The 24715-nt window shown below is 43.7% G+C and overlaps 1 protein-coding gene across 2 annotated transcripts in view; it reads left to right on the forward strand.

Moving 5' to 3' along the window:
* ift70 (intraflagellar transport 70) overlaps positions 1-24715 on the forward strand; it is a 58780-nt gene that overhangs the window by 16757 nt on the left and 17308 nt on the right. For both annotated transcript variants that reach the window (XM_067233040.1, XM_067233041.1), the window contains exons 3-9: positions 5081-5290; positions 5459-5515; positions 7660-7795; positions 8024-8128; positions 8380-8508; positions 22856-22905; positions 23120-23272. In XM_067233040.1, the coding sequence (XP_067089141.1) occupies positions 5081-5290; positions 5459-5515; positions 7660-7795; positions 8024-8128; positions 8380-8508; positions 22856-22905; positions 23120-23272 (840 nt within the window). The remainder of the gene's footprint in view (positions 1-5080; positions 5291-5458; positions 5516-7659; positions 7796-8023; positions 8129-8379; positions 8509-22855; positions 22906-23119; positions 23273-24715) is intronic.

Here is a 24715-nt window from a genome sequence, read left to right on the forward strand (position 1 = left end):
ATATATATATTTATTATTTATTGTTTATTATATCGCCCCCCTAAGGATCAGTCAATATTTGGACTACATAGACAACGCCTGTGTAAAAATATTCGTCTTTGTCTCGATTGCGTTGCTTGTATTTACGTTCCGTTGCACGGTTTAGGAGGTTACAACGTTTTTGTGGCAAAAAGTGCCTTTAGTCAACGAAGGGTACTCAGTGCTAGCTACGTCAGCACACGTTAGCAACGACGCATGGATTGATGTGCTGTTGCACAGCGAGTATCGTATTGTGCCGTGGTGTACTACTACTAGCAGCATCATACATGTACATTTAAGCAAATCAAGACTTGCATGTACAGTAAGTAATGTCACATTAAATAATGTATGTAAAGTTTAAACTCAAGCTTGTGTGGTGCGTCGCTGGCTTCAGTGCCACAGCCTAAACTCTGTCAAAACAAACATTCTCATTTCCGGTGCTTTCAAACAATCCCCTCACTCAGTGAAGTTTGGCTAGCCACCGCAACTAGCTTGCTCGTAGCAAACTTGTCTTGAATTAGCCATTTCTCCCTAAATAAATGTCAAGCTTATTTACGTTTTTGGGGGCATATTTTCAGTTAGCAGATGGTACTGTTTGAATCGCAATTCCATCTTCTACTGCCGGTAACGTCGTAGAATAATCTTCAAAGGGGGTTCTTTATTAATGAATGAATGCAATATGAGTAGGCTAAATGCCTGAAAATATCACGAGAAGGGAAAAACTTAAAAGGATGTTTAAGTCATTTACATTTACATTTATTCATTTAGCAGACGCTTTTATCCAAAGCGACTTCCAAGAGAGAGCTTTACAAAGTGCATAGGTCACTGATCATAACAACAAGATAGCCAAAAAACATCGCGAGTAGCCAAAACATGAAGCACACATTGTGAACAACCAAAGTAAGTGCCAAAGGGAAGAACCTTAAGAGCATGTAGTTAAACAAGTTACAATTAAACAACATGAACAGCTATAAGTGCAAGTGTACCTGTGGAAAAAAGCAAGCAATAGTAATAAAACAATATATCATAGCGAGAACAAAAATTTAAATCAGTTACCACTAACCACAAGAGCAACAAGTCTCTAAGCAAGAGTCATTGTGATCCTTGAGGAAACTAACAGTCATAGAGATTAGGTCCATTTTGACACCGGTCTGCCAAATTTATTCGTTTTGATTCAGCTATGAGGCTGCCTCTTGCAGGGGAAATAAGACATCTATTTCATTCTACACGTCACTCGTATTTTGAGTTGTAAATGAGCAGCAAAAAAAAGATGCTTTTAAATCTATGTAATCTTTATAAATAATAAGTAGGCCCTATGCATTTTTATATAAAATATACAGAAATATCAGTTGTAAAAATGTCAATAAGAAACGGACCCCTGTGCAACCGATGCAAGCAGCACACCCTACAATTTCCCCAGAAATTGTACCCTCTCTAGTTATTATTATTATTACACATCTGTCATGGGAGTCTATGGCAGCCCCAACCACATGGTCACATGGTCAGAAGTCTATGGCACACTCTTTGGGACCAGTCCCCTCATCAATTTCACCAAGTTTCATGTTTCCCATTACAACCATCTAGCGCCACCAATGGGGTATCATTGGATTCCCTGGATCAAGACGAGTTCAACGCACTCTATGACATCATACCCAGTTATATAGATTCTCCGCCATTTTGAATGTAAAGGAAAAGCGTTTTTTCGCTACTCCTCATACAATTCTTGACGAAAAAATTGCCACAGATGATCTTCAGACCAAGCCTCACAAAAGTTATCCCCTGGAGCTTTGATTTTCGCAACCGTTTGTTAATTACAGCCAATCAACTTGATGTGGCTGAATTGATGTGGCCGCCATTTTGAATATAAAGTTTTTTCACTACCTCTCCTATAAGGTTTGTCCGATCTTCACCAAATTTGGCACAGATCATCTTTAGACCAAGCCTCACAAAAGACATCACGTTTTTTTGATTTTCTACACTTTTGACTGGAACAGCCAATCAAAGTCGTCAACCAAGCCACCATAAAAGAAATGAGGTCATATCTCAGCACCTCTTTACTGCATTGACACCAAATTTGATATAAGGACTAGGGACCCTGTTTTAAAGAGGTCCAATAGGTCATGCCATTTCACCTCTAGGTGGCGCTGCAATAAGCACCAATTATCTTCAGATCAAGCCTCACAAACGTTTTCACATGGTTGTTGATTTTCAAAACTGTTTTTCCGGTAAAGCTGATCAAAGTTGGCGATGAAGCCGCCAAAACAGGAAGTGAGATCATATCTCAGGAAATATTTGCTGAATTGACATCAAACTTGGTACAGGTGCTCGGGACCCTGTTCCAAAGAGGTTCACCAAAGGTTGTGTCATCTAACCGCTAAGGGGCGATTCCCTGACGCATGTGAACTTGTGATACCAGATGAATTGATGCGGCTGCAATTTTACGTAATTAAAAAAATTATAAATAATTTGGCATAGATTATCTTCAGACCACAATCACCTTGGCATGTCAAAATAGGACTGAATTACAGCTGTTTAAACTTGGGCCAAATGTGACAACCGCTTGCCAGTTGAAAAACTGCTTATATTTTTACACAGTAATTGAACACAGTAATTTCCAGCACTGAGAATAGCTCACTAGGATAAATTGGTGTTCTCGAAAGGGCAACGTAAGAGGTTCGAATCCAGCCAACGAGCCTGCCATGTCACTGGTTACTAGACTGTAAGCCACTGCAAAGGTAGCCAGGTACAACGCAGTCGCTAGCTACCTGTAGTCTAGCTGTATATAGTCATGGCAATCTTCACACAAACTATCCAAATTATTTTAGATTTTCTAAACGGTTTGATCGGTACAGCCAATCAAAATCTGCGGCAAAGCCGGCAAACAGGAAGTTGGGTCGTATCAGCAAATCTTTGATGGATTCAAAGCTGCATTTCCTCAGAACCCTATTCTGAGGATGTGTAAAATGTTTTTCGTTCATTTTACCTGCTTTACCTGCTTGGCCACCTCATTGCTGCTTGCATATTTGTTTATGGTATTTCAGAGTGATGTCATCTTGAACCCTTCTTATGTTTGAAAAACCATCAGTCAAAGTTTGATTTATTGACACAAAGATATTGAGGCAATGTGTACAATTACATAAATACACCCCTTTCAGCCATTTTGTATTGCATTTCCATTTCACCCTATATAAAGACATGTACTTAACACATCTATAACAAATTTCAAGTCGATTGGATCTATGGTTCATGAGGAGAAAGTTTTTTTGGACAAATTTGGACAGTACAGCAAAATCTATCATGGCGGACCTTATGGGTCCTTGAGGCTTTTTTTTCCCCCATAAGAAATAAGGCATACCAATTTTCAGGCATTTTGGAGTAATGGGGCGCAGGGGAAATCACTTGGGGCGCAGGGGAAATCACGACTGTCCTGTCAACATTTGGTACAACCTTCGAAACCATTCTCCTCATGAACTATATATCCAATCGACTTGGAATTTGTTACAGATGTGTAGAATGTCTTTATATAGGGTGAAATGGAATAAGAAATGCAATTCAAAATGGCTGAAAGGGGTGTATTTATGTACATTTCCACATGGCCTCAATATCTTTGTGTCAATAAATCAAATATAATTTTGACTGATGGTTTTTCAAACCTAATAGGCTTCAAGATAACATCACTCTGAAGTACCATAAACAATTTCACCTTGGTATGTCAAAATATGATTGAATTAGAGCTGTTTAAACTTTGACCAAATCTAACAATGCTTACCACAGGAGAAACAGCTTACTTTTTGATATAGTAACTGACCATGACAATTCCCAATACTGAGAATAGCTCAATGGGCTGAGACAGTGTACTATAAAGTGCAAGGTCATAGGTTCAAATTCAGCCAGTCTTTGACCCTGTCATAATTTTCATTATCTGTTTAGTTAAACAGGATGACATCATTCTGAAGTACCATAGCAATTTCATCTTGATATGTCAAAAGATCAATGAATTACAGCTGCTGAAACTTTGTCCCAAAGCTGACCAAAGCTATTACCCTGGCTTTTCTATTCATATAAACTCAACAGTTGATGTGTAGCAGAGGATAGAGAGGCTGACTTGCAACCACATGCTCTTGAGTTCAAATCTCCATTCAGCCTGTTGTTGTTGTTGGCCAAATATAAAGTAATGTTGCTCTCTTGTTGTCCAACTCTTGACCTTCTACAATGTACATTTGAATAATATTTTGCCATTTTGCGGAGGAACCCGCATTGCTGCTTGCAGCTATATATATATAAAAAATCTGCTTTAAAATAACAGGAATAAACTCTATAAACAACATTTCATGTATGTGTGCCAACTATTTGCAAAACTGGCTACAGCAGGACAGGCATATGTAGATTATCAAGCCCTTTCTCCCTGTGCTCAGTCAGCTCCAGGTAAATCGGCGATTCGCTAATGTTCCCCTTTGTGCTTGTGCCCTGTTCGTACCCGCGAGCACAGTTCCCAGAAACTTTTCTTGGCGTAAGCAAGTAAATGGGGTACTAGTTTACCCATGTTGGATTGAGCAAAAATGATTCTATGAAAAAGCTAGTGGTATGAGCCAGGTTCGAGAATAGATTTTTCTTTTTTGGGGGGTGGGACAACATAGTTTTGGATAGGTTGACTAGAGTTAGTACAATAAAATCAACCGGACGAGCCGGGTACTTAATCGGAAAGGCAGTACCACCAACATCCACGTCAAGCCGAGGTGCGAGGGGTGGGGACTTGGTATCAATTGTCTCCCCTTTGCCAAGTCTGTGATGGGAATTGGCCAACGAAAACACTAGTAGGTGTGTCTCGCGAATTGCCAAGCCTTAATTGGTAGAGCAGAGCTCTATATTTGCATTACGATTACAATCTGCCAAAATATACCCTGACGGTGTTGGTGCAACATGTTTTCATTTCTCCACAGGTCGCACATGTTGCAGTCTAGAGACCTGTGGAGGCATTCTTTAAACTTTTTAACAACTTAACTGCAAGTATATAGACACTCTTGAGTGAGTGTAGTTGCATAAACCACATGTGTTTTCCCAGTCCAGGGCAGCCTTGTCTCTGCTGGGTTACTGCTACTATCACATGCAGGAGTTCACCAATGCGGCGGAGTGCTACGAGCAGCTGACCCAACTTCACCCCGAGGTGGAGGAATACAAACTGTACTACGCCCAGTCACTGTATGGGGCCTGTGCATACCCAGAGGCAATGAAGGCCACCTTCCTCCTGGACAACCCCAGCAGCCATACTAAGGTAATGTAGGTCTTAAAACACACCTGTACATTAAGAGTAATTATTGTTATTTATATAACGACTGCCGTTTTGTTACTGATGTAATGATGGAGTAAGTAATCTTTTTTTATTTCTCTTGGTTTTTTTCTTGTTTTTTTCCAACCCAAATTTTATTAATTTGGCACCCAGATGATTAAACTGCAAGCAGCTATCAAATATGGTGAGGAGGAGTACTCTGGAGCAAAGGTGAAACGTTTCAAGTTACTAATGATCTACTTGCATTACTTAATCTTTACATGATAGTTTATTGTATACTACTCTTTCCCTCCCCTCTTCATTCTGTATGTATACTTTTATTTTGGAGACATTGTTTTCTCCTCTCCTCTTCTTTTCTCTCTTTCCATATTTTCCCTCTCCTTTTGTAAGTGTTACTACAACATACAACGTTTTGTAGGCTCTGTTTAGCCTATATCAAAGTAGAAAGCTCTGTCATGTCCTGTCCTTGTAATTTTTCCCTAGCTGTCTGTCAGACTTGAGTACCTCGCTTCACGCTCCTCTCTCGGAGGGCTAGGTCAGGGATCACCTCAGCCTGAGATTGAATCTCCTGTAACATGGAATGTTACAAGCTAATTACAATAAGTACCTACTCACCAGGAACTCGGATGGAAAAATACGTGTTTCCATGCATTTTGCAGCGGCGCCCCACCGCTACAAAATCATTGCCACCGCTGCTTCTGAATTTTATGAAATATCACAAACTGTTCGCTCCACAGAACTCAAACAAATTGTCTTCTGCTGCTCTCTCCGCTTGGAGGATGAGCAACTGAACAGTGACAGGAAGTCAATCACTCACAAAGTCATGACAACCTAATAAACAACAGCGAGAGTACAGTGGAGCACTCTGTACTCTCAGCTCTGCCTGGCAGTGGCAAACAGGGCAGAGTATAGAACCTCCAGATAGTGCAAGTGAAAATTTACATTAAACTAGATAGCTAACGTGAAGTTAGCTATATTTTACAGTTTGTGATGTTGATGGCCAACTAATTATATTTCATTAATCGTGAATAGAGCTAGTATAGTAACTTTAGCTAGAGGTATCAGTAGACTGAAGGCTACTCAAGCTAGCTATACTATAGCGAACTCAGTGAAAATACTGGTAACGTAACTTCAGTAAAGAAAATAAATAAATAACATTTATTTAAGCTATATATGTGTTAAAATATTTTTGATTGTATTTTTAGATAAGTTTGTAAAATAAAATCTCCCAGAAGGGAAATATGCCTGATTGGAAGAAAGCACTAGTTCAATCAGGAGAGACCTGGAATGAGTAAAGTGATGTTTATTACAGAATGATAAATGTACTACAAGTGTTTGGAGCTTAGACCCCGGGGAATTAATGATAAATGCCCAACATCCGAAGAAGAATCCCCCACGGAGTCCAGACACTGGTGGCGCTGGCGACAGCCGACGACCCAGCCAAGGAGTTGAAGAACAGAGACAAGGCACCGGGTGGTGACGGGGAGGTGGAGGGCCGCGCACTTGATAGCATGGACAAACTAAACAGGGAGAGAATCGTATTTAAAGGCACTGGATCCTTTTGATAGGCTGACAGCAACGGGGGAGATTTGACAGCGTTGATTGATAGACGGGAGCGCTAAGCGAACTGAAACCCAGATGACAGCCCGACATAGGAAAGAGGGAAAGCGTTCTTAGTGGTGGGAGTTAGTGTGAAACATTATCGAGTATGCCAGAGTGCAGGGATCGGTCTTGCCTAACTGAACTTGCGCTAAGCTTCATTAGTACAGTACGATTCAGATAGCGAGTGGCTCAGAATGTATTTATAGGATAATTTAAAGTTTTGTTGCTGCTCTTAACTTCTAAAAGTTGGGAGCACCAATGCTACCAAGTAAAAAAGTTAATTTCAAGCCCTGCTTATGGATATTCACTACCCTTGGTTTCATGGTGTAAGGCCTGTTCTCTTCTGGCCAAAGCCTCTCCAGGGCAAGACTGGTGATGATGGCTGTCATTGCCTGTATCCTCAGCTCTACTCCTCCTTTTTTGTTGTTATTCTGTATCTCATTGTTCTAACAAACTTACCATTAAACTTATAGACTGATAATTTCTTTGCTAGTTGGCAATCCTACAAAATCAGCAGGGGATCAAACAAATTTACCCCTCACTGTACAGTTCAATGCATCACATTATAGAGCTTTAATGAAAACAGGTGGACTCCATTGGCCAGTAAAGTGAGAAAGGGTTGGCCGAACATAGTAGACAGGACGCACTAATGAAATGATGGATTAAGAAAATGAAAGAGAGAAAAAGAAAGGTCTGCAGAACTTCCAGCGTATTCTTCTGTCTCAGTCTTCCCATCCCCTCGTCTGTTCCAGACGCTGGTGGAACAGCTTCCCCAGGACGACCCGGACTATGATGTTGACATGGGCTGTCTGCTCTACCAGGAGGGCGAGTACAAGGAGGCCTGCAAAAAGTTCATGTCTGCCATGCAGGTGCTCGGCTACCAACCAGGTGACCTCATACACATACACAGACACACACATACACACAGTTGACGGATAGAAACAAAAGCACCATTTGTAATGCACGACAACGCATCCGCGACCGTTTCACATAAAACACAAGTCACTTGGATGATGGTAAAAGTAACTATTATTCCTCTCTTGATCTATTTGTCTCTACCTCTTGCCCTCCTGTCTCTCTGTCTTCCTTTTCATCTCTCCCCACTGTCTGTCCCAGACCTCTCCTACAACATCGGCTTGTGCTACTACAGCATGAAGCAGTATGCTCAGGCTCTCAAGTACATCAGTGAGATCATAGAGCGTGGCATCAGGGAGCACCCGGGTAAAAGCATCCATGCGGCCATCTTTAGTCTTGTTTTAGAGGGATGGATCGTGTTATGCGGGTATCCTCTCCTTTCATCTGTCGATGCATTTGTGTTTTCTGACTCCCTCGTGCGTGTGCAAGACCTGTCTGTCTGTGTGTGTGTTTCTGTGGCCCATGCATATGTGTGTGTGTGACCCATGTACTTTCATGTGACCTGAAAATGTGTGTGTGTGGCTGGTGCACCTGTGTGTGTGTGTGTACGTCTTCAGAGCTGAGTGTGGGCATGACCACGGAGGGCATCGATGTAAGGAGTGTGGGAAACACCCTGGGACTTCACGAGACCGCCCTGATCGAGGGCTTTAACCTGAAGGCCGCCATCGAGTACCAGTTAAAAAACAGTGAGTGTCTGACCGCCACCACGATCAAAAGCCACCCTCTACTCCCAAGGACACTCCACCCCCACATATGTTGAAGGATCTCAGACAGGACCTCATTCAGCTCCTCTGTGCCCTCTACGCTAAATTGGATACACAATACACAATCAATCATCAAATGACAATGAAGCAGGCTGCATTATGAGTATATAGAAATACCAAGTGTAGGCCAGAAATATGGAATGAAACGTCAAAGTATGATTTTATTTTTTTACCTGACTACGATCCTGGCCCGCCCGCGGGCCCGAAACGCTGCCCCCTCCTCCCCCAGTTACTGCGCACTCACTTTTAACAAATATATTTTTTTAACTGCTACACATGTTGTACATCATTGGAAAGCTACGATTCTTGTGCTTGTAGATATGTAAACCATTTCAAGATCGAGTTACAACAACAAGTATAGTCAACGTCTGTGTCCAGTCACCCATTTGTAAACAACGCCAAAGCCAAACGTTTCTACTTACCCTCAAAGGTTCAGTGTCGTCCAGGTATGCAAACAACCCATCAAAACTTGATCTGTGTACATTCCCAAGGGTCCAAAGTATCTAACCATGTCAAGTAGTTCGTCCAAATACAATGTTTTACATTCATAAATAGCCATTATGCTTTGTTTCATTATGCAAGTTAGCCGACGGAAGAAACAACTTGTTCACATAAGTGGTCTTTTCTCCGGTTAGCAACGGAGTTTCTAATATACTAGTGTAATAATTGGACCAATACGCTGTTCTTATTGGTCCAGAAGACATTCTCAAAAGTTAATAAATACGTTTGTAAACCTCCTGAAAGTTCGCAGAGGTCAATAAACATTTTTACGGACCTAGCAACAAGCGGTTGCCTTGGAGCAATGTAGCAACTGTAGCAGATGTACCAACTCTACAGAGTTGGTACATCGGTACATTGTCAAAAAGTTAATTTCTGTGATATCTCAGCCAGACAGTTGTTCTGTTCACCAAATAAAGTATTTGTGTTATTGAAACTCCACAGAGTTGTTGATATGTTGCCTTGGAGATGTAGTGACGTCACCGGTGCAAGTGCAGCTGATTGCTCTGACAACATGGCGTCTGCTCCAGATTCGACGTGTTTGATTTGGGATCTTCCCACGTATTGTTGTAGTATATAAGAAACCAAATGTTCACTCCTCGACAGGTCAGCAAACGCTTTGTCGCCTCGATTTGTTAAAACGATTTGTTTGTAAACCTCTATCTACGGTCTCAGTTAACAAACGTCTTAACAAATTTCGGTTTACAAAGGCGTTTGCAGACCTGTCGAGGAGTAAACATTTGCAGTATTTACGATATGAAGGCATCAAAATGTCTGTTGAATTCTCCCCTTTCGATTGACACCAAGATTGACCAAATCAGAGCTTCCATTGTCTGGCCAAGGCCTTTAACAGCCAACCAGTGCCTCATCTGAATTGTCGGGCAATCAAAACCCACCTTCTCTTTCTTTGTTTAAAGCTCAGCCCAATCAAAACCAATCGTGGAAATGACTGACACGTCCTTTAGCCAATCGAATTCTGAAAACAATGATATGGGGGTTTCCAGGGAAGTGAAAACGTGTATAAGCTAAAGTTTCTTGCGTAAGCAGGTTCATATTGTCTGTGCGTCGTGCGCTCTGAGCAAGTAAGGTCATACAGCGAATTGATGGCAAAGAAGATGCAGAAATCCAAGTATTCTCTCACAGAAGTTCTGGAAGAGGTTACTGGACGTGAAAGTGATTTATCAGACAATTTATCTGAGGAGGAGATATTACACTGGATAAGTAAGTTTCGTTTTATATTATAAAACATATTTTACTGTATATTCCGCACAAATAAGCTTTAGTTTGAAATCAAAAAACTAAATGTTGCCGTGTGTTTGTAATAATTTGTAGTTGTTTCTTTGTCACTGAATAAGATACTAATAGAGCTACTTTGGAGTTGTAAAAACAATGTTTTATACCATATCAATAAGTAACTATTAGTATATCTTATTTAGTGAAACATGGAACAAAGAAACAACAAACACACGGCAACATTTTGTTTTCGTAATTGTTTTTGTAACTTTATATGCATACATATGTTGTTTCACTGAATCAGATCAGATAGCTCAATTTGTCATGGTATAACATTGTTTTTACATAGCCAAAGCACACTATTTCTTCTAGCACCAGAAAAGCTATATATTTGTATATATAGTATAATAAGTTACAACAGAAGTTTGTGTGTGTGTGTCTCTCTGTTTCAATGTTTGAACTGCATCGGGGGAGGTGTGTGAGTCTCTTTGTTTAAAGGTGTGAAATGAATCTGGGGGAGGTGTGTGTGTCTTTGTTTCAGTGTGTGAACTGCTGATGTTTGAGGCAGTAACCTGTGAAAAGGTAGAATACAGAAAAGATGGGAATGTTTTGTAACTGACTGTTTGTTTATTTTGTCATTATGGGAAAACATCTAATGAGGACTACGAGCCAGATACTCCTGCTCAACTCGGCAAGCGGCCCCGTACAGCAGTAGGACAGGAGGACAGCAGCAGCTCATCCAGTGATGAGCCTCAAACTCCCCACAGACGTTCTGCCAGCAGGAGAAGGCCAAGAGGAAGAGGACGGGGGAGGGGCAGCAGAACCAAAGCTGGAGCGTCAACGAGCCCGTCTGGAGAGAGATGGAATGATGTTGACATTCCAGACATAACACCCCCTCAGCCTACATTCATGCCGACAAAGTCACCTGGACCTCAGCTCATCCGAACAGCGACCTACACAGCCTTGCAGCTTTTCCAACTTTTTTGGACCAACTCAGTTTTACAAACTGTCCTTCTAAACACCAATGAGTTTGGCTCAACTCACCACTCAACACCCACTCACCCCTGGATTGATCTAACATTGCAGGACATGTTTACCTTCATTTCCATGGTCATCTACATGGGTTTAGTAAAATGCTCTACATTTACTGATTACTGGCGAGGGGGTAAACTACACAGCTTCCCGTTCCCAAAACAGGTAATGACCGGGAAGAAGTTCCTCCGAATCTCCCGATCTCTTCACCTGAGTAGCATGGCGGACGATGCTAATAATGAGCAGAGGAGAGGCACAGCAGCCTTCAACCGTCTTTGCACGATCAACCCAGTTTACCAGGAGAGGCCTGCAAAAGGAACTATCACCCAGGCCAGGATATTGCCATTGACGAGAGGATGGTTGCCTCCAAAGCCCGCATTGGCCTAAAACAATATATGAAAAATAAGCCTGTTCGCTGGGGATACAAACTGTTTGTTTTGGCTGACTCCAAGATACACGTGGGACTTTTTTTGTATACGAGGGAAAGCTCCAGGGAAACAGTGGCAAGGGTCTGAGTTATGAGTCAGTGATGGAGCTAATTGACACACAGTTGCTGGGAACTGGGTACAAGCTCTTTGTTGACAATTTATATATGAGTCCCAACCTTTTCCGAGACCTCCTTCAGAAGAGGATCTGGGCATGCGGAACCATCCGCACAAACAGAATTGGATTCCCGAAAACAAAAGTGAACAGTTTGGATACAAAATCTCCCCGCGGCAGTATTCGCTGGATCAGGAACGACTCCCTCCTCTTTGTCCCTCCTCGAGTTGCAATAGTCAAGTTGGACTATTGCAACTCGCTGCTCGCTGGTCTCCCAGCATGTGCAACCCGCCCTCTTCAGAGGATTCAGAACGCGGCGGCCCGCCTGGTCTACAATCTACCCAGACGCTCCCATGTTACCCCGCTCCTCATCTCTCTCCACTGGCTACCTATCATGGCCCGTATCAGATTCAAGACCCTGGTATTGACCTTCCGAGCAGTGAACGGGACTGCACCCGTCTACATCAAGTCTCTCCTGCAGCCTTAAACCCCCACCCGCCACCTACGGTCTTCTTCAGACAACCGCCTGGTGGTCCCACCGCTCAAGACCGCCCGGTCCCAACACAAGCTTTTCTCCTGTCTGGCCCCCCAGTGGTGGAATCAACTCCCCACCTCCATCAGAGACACTGACTGTCTCTCCACCTTCAAGAAAAGGCTCAAGACGCACTTGTTCCGGGAGTACAACGGTACTTAGGAACGGTTCGCTTGACCCGATGTTAGTTTCCTCAAGGATCACAATGACTCTTGCTTAGAGACTTGTTGCTCTTGTGGTTAGTGGTAACTGATTTAAATTTTTGTTCTCGCTGTGATATATTGTTTTATTACTGTTGCTTGCTTTTTTCCACAGGTACACTTGCACTTATAGCTGTTCATGTTGTTTAATTGTAACTTGTTTAACTACATGCTCTTATGGTTCTTCCCTTTGGCACTTACTTTGGTTGTTCACAATGTGTGCTTCATGTTTTGGCTACTCGCGATGTTTTTTGGCTATCTTGTTGTTATGATCAGTGACCTATGCACTTTGTAAAGCTCTCTCTTGGAAGTCGCTTTGGATAAAAGCGTCTGCTAAATGAATAAATGTAAATGTAAATGTCCAGTGGCGAGACACAAGGGACGTCTTCCTGTGTTCAACGCTCCACACGGCACATGCACAGGACACGGTGCAGAGGAGGTCAAAGGTGCAGATCAGCGCTGGGTACTGAAAGACATCCCAGTTCCGCCAGTGATAAAGGACTACAACCAGTGCATGGGTGTAGTGGACCTTTCTGATGCACTGATAGGATACTATAAAGTACTTCACAAGACATTCAATTGTAAACGCCTTCCTCCTTCACAAAGACATTGCAAAAGGAAAAGGACAGGTACCTCTGACCCAGAAGGCCTTCAGAGAGACCCTTGTTGTTGAGCTGGCAGAATTGGGGTCTCACCTCTCACCTGGTCCCTCATCTTCCATCGTGCCTCAACCCACAGCTAGTCACATGCCAGTGCATATCAGTGTAGAGAGCACCGCTGGTCGGCTGAAGTGCAGGCACTGTGTAAAGACACCAGTGAAGTGCTCAACCTGTGATGTGGCTTTGTCCCCAAACGTGACTGCTACAATGACTGGCATGTTGCCCAAAACATTTTGTGAAATTGTTTGTAAATAATTAGTGTCACAATTCACTGTATGTAAATAGTTTGGTGTGTCTTATATAAACTGCTTTTAAATTTTATTTGGAGGCGCATTTCAAGTCACCCAAGGTCACCTTACAATAAAAGAATACAGGATGAAAGATGAAAGCATGAAAGATAGAAACAACATTAAAACAGAACATCAACATAAAAACAAGTGAAGTGCACAGGGTCCAGTTATAGAGTATGCCAGTTTGAACAGGTGAGTTTTCCACAATAGCACTTGTTTTGACTCTTTTATATGCACAGTTTAGTTTCAAGAAGGTAAAAAGCACTCTAATGCTTCAGTTACTCTGTTTCAGCAACACTAATGGTGAATCTGAAGTGTCACCTTTCATTAGAGCCCAAACCTATGACTGTAGGTGAAAGAGTTCAAAAGTTGTAGCCTTTTTATGCTAGGTATGTGGCCATGGTTACCCAGGGTCCTTTTGGAGTCTCCAAAGGGCACTTATAGAAAACACCTGGATGTACCCCTAGAAAAACGTGTATAACATTCATTTTTCATGGTATTATATTCGAGTTTTGAGTTGAATTGGGTAAGGCTTCAAGCTGTGGTCCAATGCTGTCTTCCAGCTAATACCTACCACCTCTAGACCTCTTCAGGCCTCTGTTTTCAAAACAAAATCTAGGCAGACTTAGAAAATTTCCTTGTGTTCAAGCCTCTATTACCCAACACCAGTAGGACTTACAGGGGTCCTGACAACAGGGGAAATAACTTCAGTGTCAGCTTTCAAAAGAGACCATTTACATGCATGTACTCCAAATGGTTCAAGAACAGCTTTCAATTTACTTTGGGTATGCTGTTTAGGCGTTTTCAGGAGTTTTACAAGGTTAATGAAGTGGCAAACTACTGTGCACGCAGAGTTTCAGGACTGGGAATGGATTTTCAAGATTGGAAGCTGATTATCATTGCTAGTTATGTGATATATAGACATATACTGTACAGTGTTTCCCACAGATTAGAAAGCAATTTGTGGTGGGGGGGTTGTTACATGTCAGACGGGGGGGGGCGGGTTCAAAATGATTCTTTCCAAGGCGGTCCGTGTACTTTGCGGCCAATGGATTTTCGTTTTGAAATTAGAAAACCAAAATCGGGAAAAGAGCTGTTTGGTGACTACCATTTAGAAATAGGAAAATGGAAAACTACCCATTTTCCGTTTTTGTTTGATGTGCTTAAACATGGAAATCGGGAATTAAAATAGTGTGTGGAAATCTCCTTTCTCAATTTTGCATAGATTTTAGTGTTGTGACCCGGAAGTTGCTCCCACGAGCTTGACAGTCACATATTCAGGATGTCAGCAGAGGGCGCGCTGCCATTTGTATGGAAGCAAATCAGTGACATAATGTTTTGAATTTTAAAAGGCATTGAATACTTTGAATAATTTAAACAACAGAAAATTCATATATTTCAATGAAGAAAAAAAAAAATCTGACCCAAAAATTCAAGACTCAGCAATTCAGGTTGCTCAAATTTGAGCCCCCCCAAAAATTTGAGCTTAAAAATTTCGAGCCTAAAAATTTCTATCTTAACAAATTTGAGCCTTATGGAACAATAGGGTCATTGTAATCAATAGGAAATCATTGTTTAAATATGATTGGTATGAAAAGGGCATTGTGTTTGTGAATGATGTTATAGATGTCTGGTAACCTTTTGTAATATATAGCTTTCTTCGACAAATATAATTTAAACTGTACTTATAGAGAATACAACAAGATCTGTAAAGCAATACCGATACCATTATTACAGTTAGTTCAAAGCACATTGTTAAATGTAAGAATAAGACCCTTACCAACTTTACCAAATGTTTTTATTAATGATTGTACTTTATTTGACAGTAAATGGGAGTCAGGTGGCTGAGCGGTGAGGGAATCGGGCTAGAAATCCGAAGGTTGCCAGTTCGATTCGAACTAATGTGTACAGGTTCCGAATATGGTTGCATTGTCCATAAAAAAAACAAAAACATTTTATATTCATTAAATGGCCCATTTCCCCAAAAGACTCACTTTAAAATAATTTATAAAATATATCCCGTCGCTGACTTTCTTAGAAAAATATAAAAATTTGGTGTAGAACCTTTATTTTGTGAGGTGGCTGATGAGACTCTGGAACCATGCTTCAGTCCGATGTAATCCAATTTTGCATTGAATCTCGATTGCTCTGCGAGCAATTTTATCATTCATCTGGTCTGCTATGCGCCCTCTGCTGACATCTTGAATATGTGACTGTCAAGCTCGTGGGAGCAACTTCGGGGTCACAACACAAAAATCTACGCAAAATTGAGAAAGAAGATTTCCACACATACATTTTAATTCCCGATTTCCATGTTTAAGCACATCAAAGAAAATCAGATAACGGGTGGTTTTTTTGTTTTCCGTTTTCTATTATCAAAACAGAAAATGGAAAATGGGTCGTTTTCCGTTTTTTGTTTTCCTATTTCTAAATGGTAGTCGGGAAACAGCTCGTTTCCCGATTTTGGTTTTCTTATTTCAAAACTAAAATCCATTGGCCGCAAAGTACACGGACCCAAGGCCGTAATCATAATATAAATCCCCCCCAATATTTAAATCTGGTCAAAATGTCCCCCCCAATATATTGATATAAAAATATAGAAATGTCCTACGCTACGACAGGCAACCACGCACACTGTCCGAAATGATCATAAAAAATGTAATTCGTCCCCCCCAATGTTAACTCCATGGCTACGGCCTTGATTCCTTCGTTAATAATTTGTTACACAGAACTTTATTATATTAAATAATATTAATAAAAAATTAATCACACGCCCAACCCAAAATACACACATTTAACACTCTATACAAAATTCACACCCCATTCAAGTCATATCTGCCAGAAACGGAAGAATATAAATGAGTTCCCTTATCCTGAGACCTGCTTTCTTACCTGCCTGTTTCTACATCTGTTTGTCCACCTCACCCGTTGCTTCAGCTGGCTCTCTCACAGCAGCATGTTGGATGCGGTCCTCCTCTCTTACTCTTTCTTCAATGCCTAACGAATCTATCTCTTTCTCTCCCTGACCCTGTCTGCTTGAGCAGCACTGGTTGAAACCTGAAAATATTTCTGGGGAAATTGTGGGGTGTAGTAGTTACTGCACTACTACAGAAGTGTAGTAGTTACATTTATTAATTTAGCAGACGCTTTTATCCAAAGCGACTTCCAAGAGAGAGCTTTACAAAGTGCATAGATCACTGATAATAACAACAAGATAGCCCCAAAAACATTGCGGGTATCCAAAACATGAAGCACGTATTGTGAACAACCAAAATAAGTGCCAAAGGGAAGAACCATAAGAGCATGTAGTTAAACAAGTTACAATTAAACAACATGAATAGCTATATGTGCAAGTGTACCTGTAGAAAAGCAAGCAACGGTAAAAAATATTTCACAGCGAGTACAACAATTTAAAGGGGTGATTGTTTTTTTTGGGTATTTCACACTGTTCCTTAAGGTCTCCGAATAGGGTAGGTAATATTGGTTGAGCTGAAAATGCCCCAGGTGCTGTTGTATGCCCCCTTATACATCCAGTGAAATTTTCCCGGGAAAAAAGGCTAGGTTTTCTCCTTTTATGGTATGCTCATGAATATATAGATGACCTGCGCGCTGATTGGTTGGTTTACAACGAGTGAAGCTGCGGAGCAAAGACGCAACACGGCCACAGCACTCACTGAAACAACGAAGGTGGAGACTTGAAATAAAAACAAACAAATAAATCTATTGTGTCTACACAACACATTTTTCAACAGATTGACTACATAAAACTGTTGTGGAAGCAAACAGGATCGCCTTAGGTGGGTAACGTTAGCACTACAACTTAGCAAACAAACTATCGTGATTCAACTCACCTTCAGTTAGCTCTAGCTATCTTGCTGAAAAATAGATCTGGACAAACATGCACCTTGAATTGTCGATGTACATGACAACACAGGTTATTTATTTGAATGAGACACAGTCAGGAACATGATATAACGTTAGCCCCATTGCCAATAAACTAGGCTAAATCATCTAACATTCTACCTATGCTCTTGAGTCAGCAAGCTAAACTAGTTTACATGCCTACAGTGTAGATATTTTCGCTATCTACATTTACATTTAGTCATTTAGCAGACGCTCTTATCCAGAGCGACTTACAGTAAGTACAAGGACATTCCCCCGAGGCAAGTAGGGTGAAGTGCCTTGCCCAAGGACACAACGTCATGTGGCATGGCCGGGAATCGAACCTGGTGACTAGCCCAATTCTCTAACCGCTCAGCCACCTGACTCCCTACAATCTAGCATTCCTTGCAAATCAGCGTTAATAAAAAGCAGATGAGCTAGAGTCTAGCTAACATTGACTAGACAGGCATGGCTGATGTTTGTCTATAGTATAGTATAGATAGTCCACATATTAAAATTTTAGGTATATGTTTATTGTATGCACCTTCCTGCCAAAGCAAATTCCTTGTCTGTGCAAACTTTCATGGCGAATAAATCCCATTCTGATTCTGATTATACCGTAGCGTAGACGATTCCTGTGCAGGTTGACCCTCGACACATTAGCGCGAACCATTTCACCAAGGACGGGTTTGAAAACCTGGGACAATGTAAAGCAGGATTTGCTATGAAGCTGTTGCTGAAAAGAGGTGCGTTCCGACCTTATGTTCATCACAACCGCAAGCTGTAGTATGATTTTGGCGCTAACCGTTATTAGCAATGCTAACGTATCCTGTATCTAGCACCTGCCTTTCTCCAGTTCTTTCAAATAGATAATCGAGACAGGCGTTAGCAATAGGCTAGACTGCTATTCGTTTTCTGGGTATTTTTCGGAAGCTTTCCTTCTAATGCCAACTACAGCTAGAGTAATTTGCTAAGTAAGGTGTGTTGATGTGTTTAGAAACAGCATTCTACCTATGCTGGATACAGCAAACGTTAGCATTGCTAATAGGCTAACTGTTAGCGACAAAATCATACTTACAGCTTGCGTTTGTGATGAGCATTTGAACAGCACCTCTTTTCAGCAACAGCGGCTTAGCAAATCCTTCTATAAATTGTCCAAGGTTTTCATTCAAACTGTCTTTGGTGAAATGGTTCGAGCAAATGAATAAATGAGTGTCGAACTTCACAGGGATCTTCTCATAGACAAACATCAGGCATGCCCGTTGAGTGTTTGGTTCCGTGGGAAGACTATGACTGTCAGCATTCCCTGTACAGCCTGGACGACCGTGGTCCATTTTCAATATCCTTAGAAAAACTTGGAAAACGTTGTTCTTTCAATTCCCGTGGAAGTAGGCTACACAGAGCCGCGCGCAGATAAACTAGTGTCTGAGATCTACGCAACCTCCATTTAGCCTATGTTCCTGGCCTGGGCCAGAACACCGGTGGGCTGGTCTGTAGGTAAATGTCGGGGCGTGACAAAGAGCAAAAAAATATGGAGCCCCGTTGGGACGTCACAGCGGGGAATGTTTTTGAAAGCTGTCGTTTCACAGCAGCTGTTACAAGCAAGAGTCATTGTGATCCTTGAGGAAACTAACATTGGGTCCAGCAAACCAGTCCTAAGTACCGTTGTACTCCCGGAACAAGTGCGTCTTGAGCCTTTTCTTGAAGGTGGGGAGACAGTCAGTGTCTCTGATGGAGGTGGGGAGTTGGTTCCACCACTGGGGGGCCAGACAGCAGAAAAGCTTGTGTTGGGACCGGGCGCTCTTGAGCGGTGGGACCACCAGGCGGTTGTCTGAAGAAGACCGTAGGTGGCGGGTGGGGGTGTAAGGCTGCAGGAAAGACTTGATGTAGTCGGGTGCAGTCCCGTTCACTGCTCGGAAGGTCAGTACCAGGGTCTTGAATCTTATGCGGGCCGTGATGGGTAGCCAGTGGAGGGAGATGAGGAGCGGGGTAACATGGGAGCGTCTGGGTAGATTGTAGAAAAGGCGGGCCGCTGCGTTCTGAATCCTCTGAAGAGGGCGGGTTGCGCATGCTGGGTGACCGGCGAGCAGCGAGTTGCAGTAGTCCAACTTGGAGAGGACAAGTGCTTGGACTAGCAGCTGGGTGGAGTGCACAGACAGGTATCTCCTGATCTTCTGGATGTTGTAGAGGGTGAATCTACACGACCGGGAGACTGCAGCAATGTGGGCTGTGAGGGAGAGCTCGTCATCCATGGTAACCCTAAGGTTCCTGGCAGAGGATGAAGGGGTCACCGTCGCCGATCCCAGGGTGATTGAGAGATCATGGGAGATGGAGGGTTTGGCTGGGATGATGATAAGTTCTGTTTTGGCGAGGTTCAGCTGGAGGTGGTGCTTGGTCATCCAGGTGGAGATGTCTGTGAGGCAGGCCTCAATCCTAGCTGAGATCTCCGGATCGGTCGGGGGGAACGACAGGTACAGCTGCGTGTCGTCAGCGTAGCAGTGGTAGGAGAAGCCATGGGAGGTGATGATTGGTCCAAGTGAGGTGGTGTACAGAGAGAAGAGGAGGGGTCCAAGGACGGAGCCCTGTGGGACACCAGTGGAGAGCTAGCGAGGGCCTGACAGTTTGCCTCCCCAGGAGACCTGGTAGGATCTTCCCGACAGGTAGGATGAGATCCACTGGAGTGCAGTGCCAGTGATGCCCATCTCAGAAAGTCTGGAGAGCAGGATCTGGTGGTTAACCGTATCAAACGCTGCAGAAAGGTCCAGCAGAATGATGACGGACGACCTTGAAGCCGCTCTGGCAGACTGGAGGGCAGTCTCTGTGGAGTGGCCAGTCTTGAAGCCCGATTGGTTGGGGTCAAGCAGGTTGTTCTGAGAGAGAAAGTTTGACAGTTGGTTAGATACAGCACGTTCAATTGTTTTTGAAAAGAAGGGTAACAATGATACTGGTCTGTAGTTCTGGAGGACGGCATGGTTAAGGGAGGGTGTTTTGAGTAGAGGGGTAACAGGCCTGTTTGAAGGCAGAGGGGAAGTCGTCTGCTGTCAGGGTGGAGGGGGGGGGGGGGGTGGGGGAGGTGGGTTAAGAAGGGTGGAGAAGGTAGAGAAAGGTTTGTGGGGGTTTGAAGCAGAGTCAATTTTGTTCAGAAAGTAGTGGGTTTTAGCACCAGTTATGTGAGAAGAGAAGGATTTAAGGAGGGAGTGGTACTTATCAAGGTCCAGACCGTCTTTGGACTTGTGCCATCTCCTCTCAGCTGCCCGAAGGGTAGACCGTTCTTCACGAATAACATCCGTAAGCCACGGGCAGGAGGGAGAAGATCGTGCAGGCCTGGTTGACAGGGGACAGAGAGAGTCAAGTGATGCAATTAAAGTGGTTAACAGGGTGTTGGTGGCAGTGTTAGTGGGGTGGGACGAGAACTCATCAATGGGAGGGAGGCTGTTACAATAGAGGAGAAATGGGAGGGGGATAGGGAGCGGAGGTTCCGCCGGAAAATTACGAGGGGAGGGGAGGTAGGAGGAGTTGGAGGGAGAGAGACAGAATTGGATAAAGTAGTAATCAGAAATGTGCAGTGGGGTTACAGAGGTTAAGTCAGTGATACAGTTACGTGTCAGGATGAGGTCTAGCTGTTTGCCTGCCTTGTGGGTCGCCGGTGTGCTCAGCAGCGTCAGGTCGAAGGAGGTCAGGAGAGACAAGAAGTCGACGGCCTGCGTTCCTTGGAGGTGGATGTTGAAGTCCCCGAGGATTATCAGCGGGGTTCCTTCATCCGGGAGGATGATGAGGAGCATGTCCAGCTCCTCCACAAAGCCGGCTAGCGGTCCTGGTGGGCGATAAAGAACAATTAAGCATGCTTTGATAGGATCAGTTAGCATCACATAATGGTGTTCAAATGATTTGGCAGTAACATAGAGTGGTGTGGATGTGTATTTAATATGTGGGGAAAGAAGCAAACCTGTCCCACCACCCCGCCCGGTTGAGCGGGTGAAGGAGTGGTTGACGGAGAGAGCAGCTGGAGTTGCAGTGTTCTCTGAGCGGATCCATGTCTCTGTCAGTGCAAGGGCGTATGTATGAAGTCTGCCTTGTTCACAGCAGACTGGCAGTTCCAGAGCCCTACAGAAAGAGAGAGGACAGGTGGAGAAGATCTAGATAGGTAGTGAAGGTTAGAAGTTGACCGTATATAGTTTGTGACATATTTACGTCTACGGGTAGTGTAATGAACAGGAATTCTAAGGAAACACATGCTAGCTATGAATATGTTCTAGGTAGAATAGAATATAAATAGGGTGATGCTTATCAGAAGAGGTGATCCGCCTCTTCGGCCATCCTCGGACGACTCCCGCAGGTAGACTCCCTGTCTTTGTTCGACCGAGTCTTTGTGCGCCGAGGCTGCCAGACGAGGCTGCCTCTGCAGTGCTAGGCGCCTTAACCCTTGTGTTATCTTCGGGTCATTCTGACCCATCAGTCATTGTGACCCACCGTCGTATTGCGACAAATTTACCTCATACAAAAACAAAGTGAAGCATTTTATTTTAACTGTCGGGCTGTCTCAGACCCCCCACATTGGAATGGTTAAAAGAAAATTATTTTTATTTGTTTTTGTATTGGGTAAACACAACGATGGTTCGTTATGAACCTTTGGGTCATGTGACTCGAAGGCAGCACGAGGGTTAAATATGCTAATGCCCAGATACAACGGCCCCAATTACTGTCAAACAAAAGGCGGCTCGAGTACCCTGAAACCGAAACTGACTCACTTGCTAGCTACTCTTTGACCAGTATATACAAGTTATCTAACTGCTGCCCTTAAGCTCTACCTGTGAGACAAGTTTTAGCTAAATGCAATATAAACAACAGCCTTGATTACTCGCAGTCAATATGGCGGTCCCAGTGTTCACTCAGCAAGACACTATACGCTCTCTAGTTAGCTAGCTTTACAATTTACCGGGAACGAAGAACGAAGAGGAACCCACTTGTCTAGCAGATAAAGACATGTTCATATGTACCTAGCGAAAACTTTTAGCTATGGTACTAATGCTGAGGGCTCGCTGATATCGCTGTCTGTCGAGAATGGCGGATCTATGTGTCTTTGCTAACGTCTGCTGACGTTGGGACTGTGTGTGTACGTGAGAGAGACGCGTGAGTGACCGAGAGACAGGGAGAGCAGAGAAAGGAAATGCAGCTGAACGAATACGCTGCGTGTTTTAAATAGCATAACAAAATGTAAAAGATTATAACAAAACGCAATATGTGGCGGCCGGTGTTGATTCTGTGATGCACCACCATGAATTAGTCTATGTGTGGGAAACACTGCTGTATAAAGCAAAGTATATACAGACTATGATTGACCAAATAACACGGTCTGACTTTGAACGTGACTCTGACTTTGTCCTGATATTGAAATCTCTCCAGATGACGGCGCACAAGAAGCATTGACGGACATGCCCCCCAGATCAGACGAGGTACCGTGTGTGTGTGTGCGCGACCTCGCCCATTTCTCTATCCTCCTCAGCCTTAGGTGTGTGTTTTTTTTAATAATACAGCAACATGCTATCCTACTACGTGGCAAGTAATTCTCTGCCACCCCTTCGATACGCCAGTGCTACACGCATGTATAAGTATAAGTATTGTGTATATAGTGTGTGTTAGATAGAACATGTCTGTGTGTATGGACAGGAGCTGGACCCGGTGACCCTGCACAACCAGGCGCTGATGAACATGGATAAGAAGCCGTCAGAGGGCTTTGAGAAGCTGGCCTTCCTGCTGCAGCAAATCCCTTTTCCCCCTGTCACCTTTGGAAACCTGCTGCTGCTCTACTGCCGATACGAGGTAGCCATACTCTAATGGGACTTTAACTGTTGCTCTGTGTACTTCTCTAACGTCCATTCATCCGTCTATCCATCGTCAACCGCTTATCTGCGGTTGACGATGGATGGACACACCTCCATCCACCTCCCTAGGGAGGCGCCCAGGGGGCATCCTTACTTTCCGACGCAAAGGAGCAGCGGCTCTACTCCGAGCTCCTCACAGATGACTGAACTCCTCACCCTATCTCTAAGGACGATGCCCGCCCTCCCGAGGAAACCTATTTCAGCCGCTTGTACTCGCGACCTCGTTCTTTCGGTCATGACCCAACTTTCATGACCATAGGTGAGGGTAGGAACGAAAATTGACCGGTAGATCGAGTGCTTTGGCTTCCGGCTTTGCTCTCTTTTCGTGACAACGGTGCGATAGAGCGAATGCAATTCTGCCCCGATTCTCCGGCCAACCTCACGCTCCATTTCCCTCTCACTCGCGAACAAGACCCTGAGGTACTTGAACCCCTTCACTTGGGGTAAACACTCATTCCCTACCCGGAGTAAGCACTCCATCGGTTTCCTGCTGAAAACCATGACCAGATTTAGAGGTGCTGATCCTCATCCCATCCGCCTCACACTCGACTGCGAAACTATCCAGTTAGTGCCAGCGGTCACAGACCGATGATGACAGGAAGACCAGATCATCCGCAAAAAGCATTGATAAAATCCCCAGCCCACCGAACCGCAACCCTTCCCCACCCTGACTACGCCTCGATATCCTGTCTATGAATATCACAAACAGGATTGGTGACAAAGCACAGCCCTGGCGCAGACCAACCCCCACATGGAACGAATTTGACTTTGTGCCGAGACAACACAGCTCTTGCTTTGGGTGTACAGGGATTGGATTGCCTTAAGAAGGGCCCCCCTCACCCCGTACTCCCGCAGCACCTCCCACAATATCTCCCGGCGGAGCCGGTTATACTCCTTCCAATCCACAAAACACATGTAGACCAAATGGGCATACTCCCAGGCCCCATCCAGGATCCTTGCGACAGTGAAGATCTGGTCCGTCGTTCCACGACCAGAGCGGAACCTGCATTGTTCCTCTTCAATCCGATGTTCGACAATCGGCCGAACCCTCCTCTCCAGCACCTTACAGTAAACTTTACCAGGGAGGCTGAGAAGTGTGATACCCCTGTAGTTGGCACACACTCTCTGGTCGCCCTTTTTAAAATGGGGAACCATCACCCCATTCTGCCACTCCTTAGGCGCTGTCCCAGACTTCCATGCGATGTTGAAGAGGCATGTCATTAGGGTTGGGTACCGAAACCCGGTTCCTACGCAACTGGTAGGAATCGGACCAGATTAGAACTCAAATTTCGGTTCCTCATTTCGGTTCCACTTAATGTGTCGACTGAAATATTTTCCCTCTGTCACTCCAAAACGGACGTAAAAATATCACACTTTCTCT

This window comes from Osmerus mordax, chromosome 3 (assembly GCF_038355195.1).
Source record: "Osmerus mordax isolate fOsmMor3 chromosome 3, fOsmMor3.pri, whole genome shotgun sequence".
In the NCBI taxonomy this organism is placed as follows: domain Eukaryota; kingdom Metazoa; phylum Chordata; class Actinopteri; order Osmeriformes; family Osmeridae; genus Osmerus; species Osmerus mordax.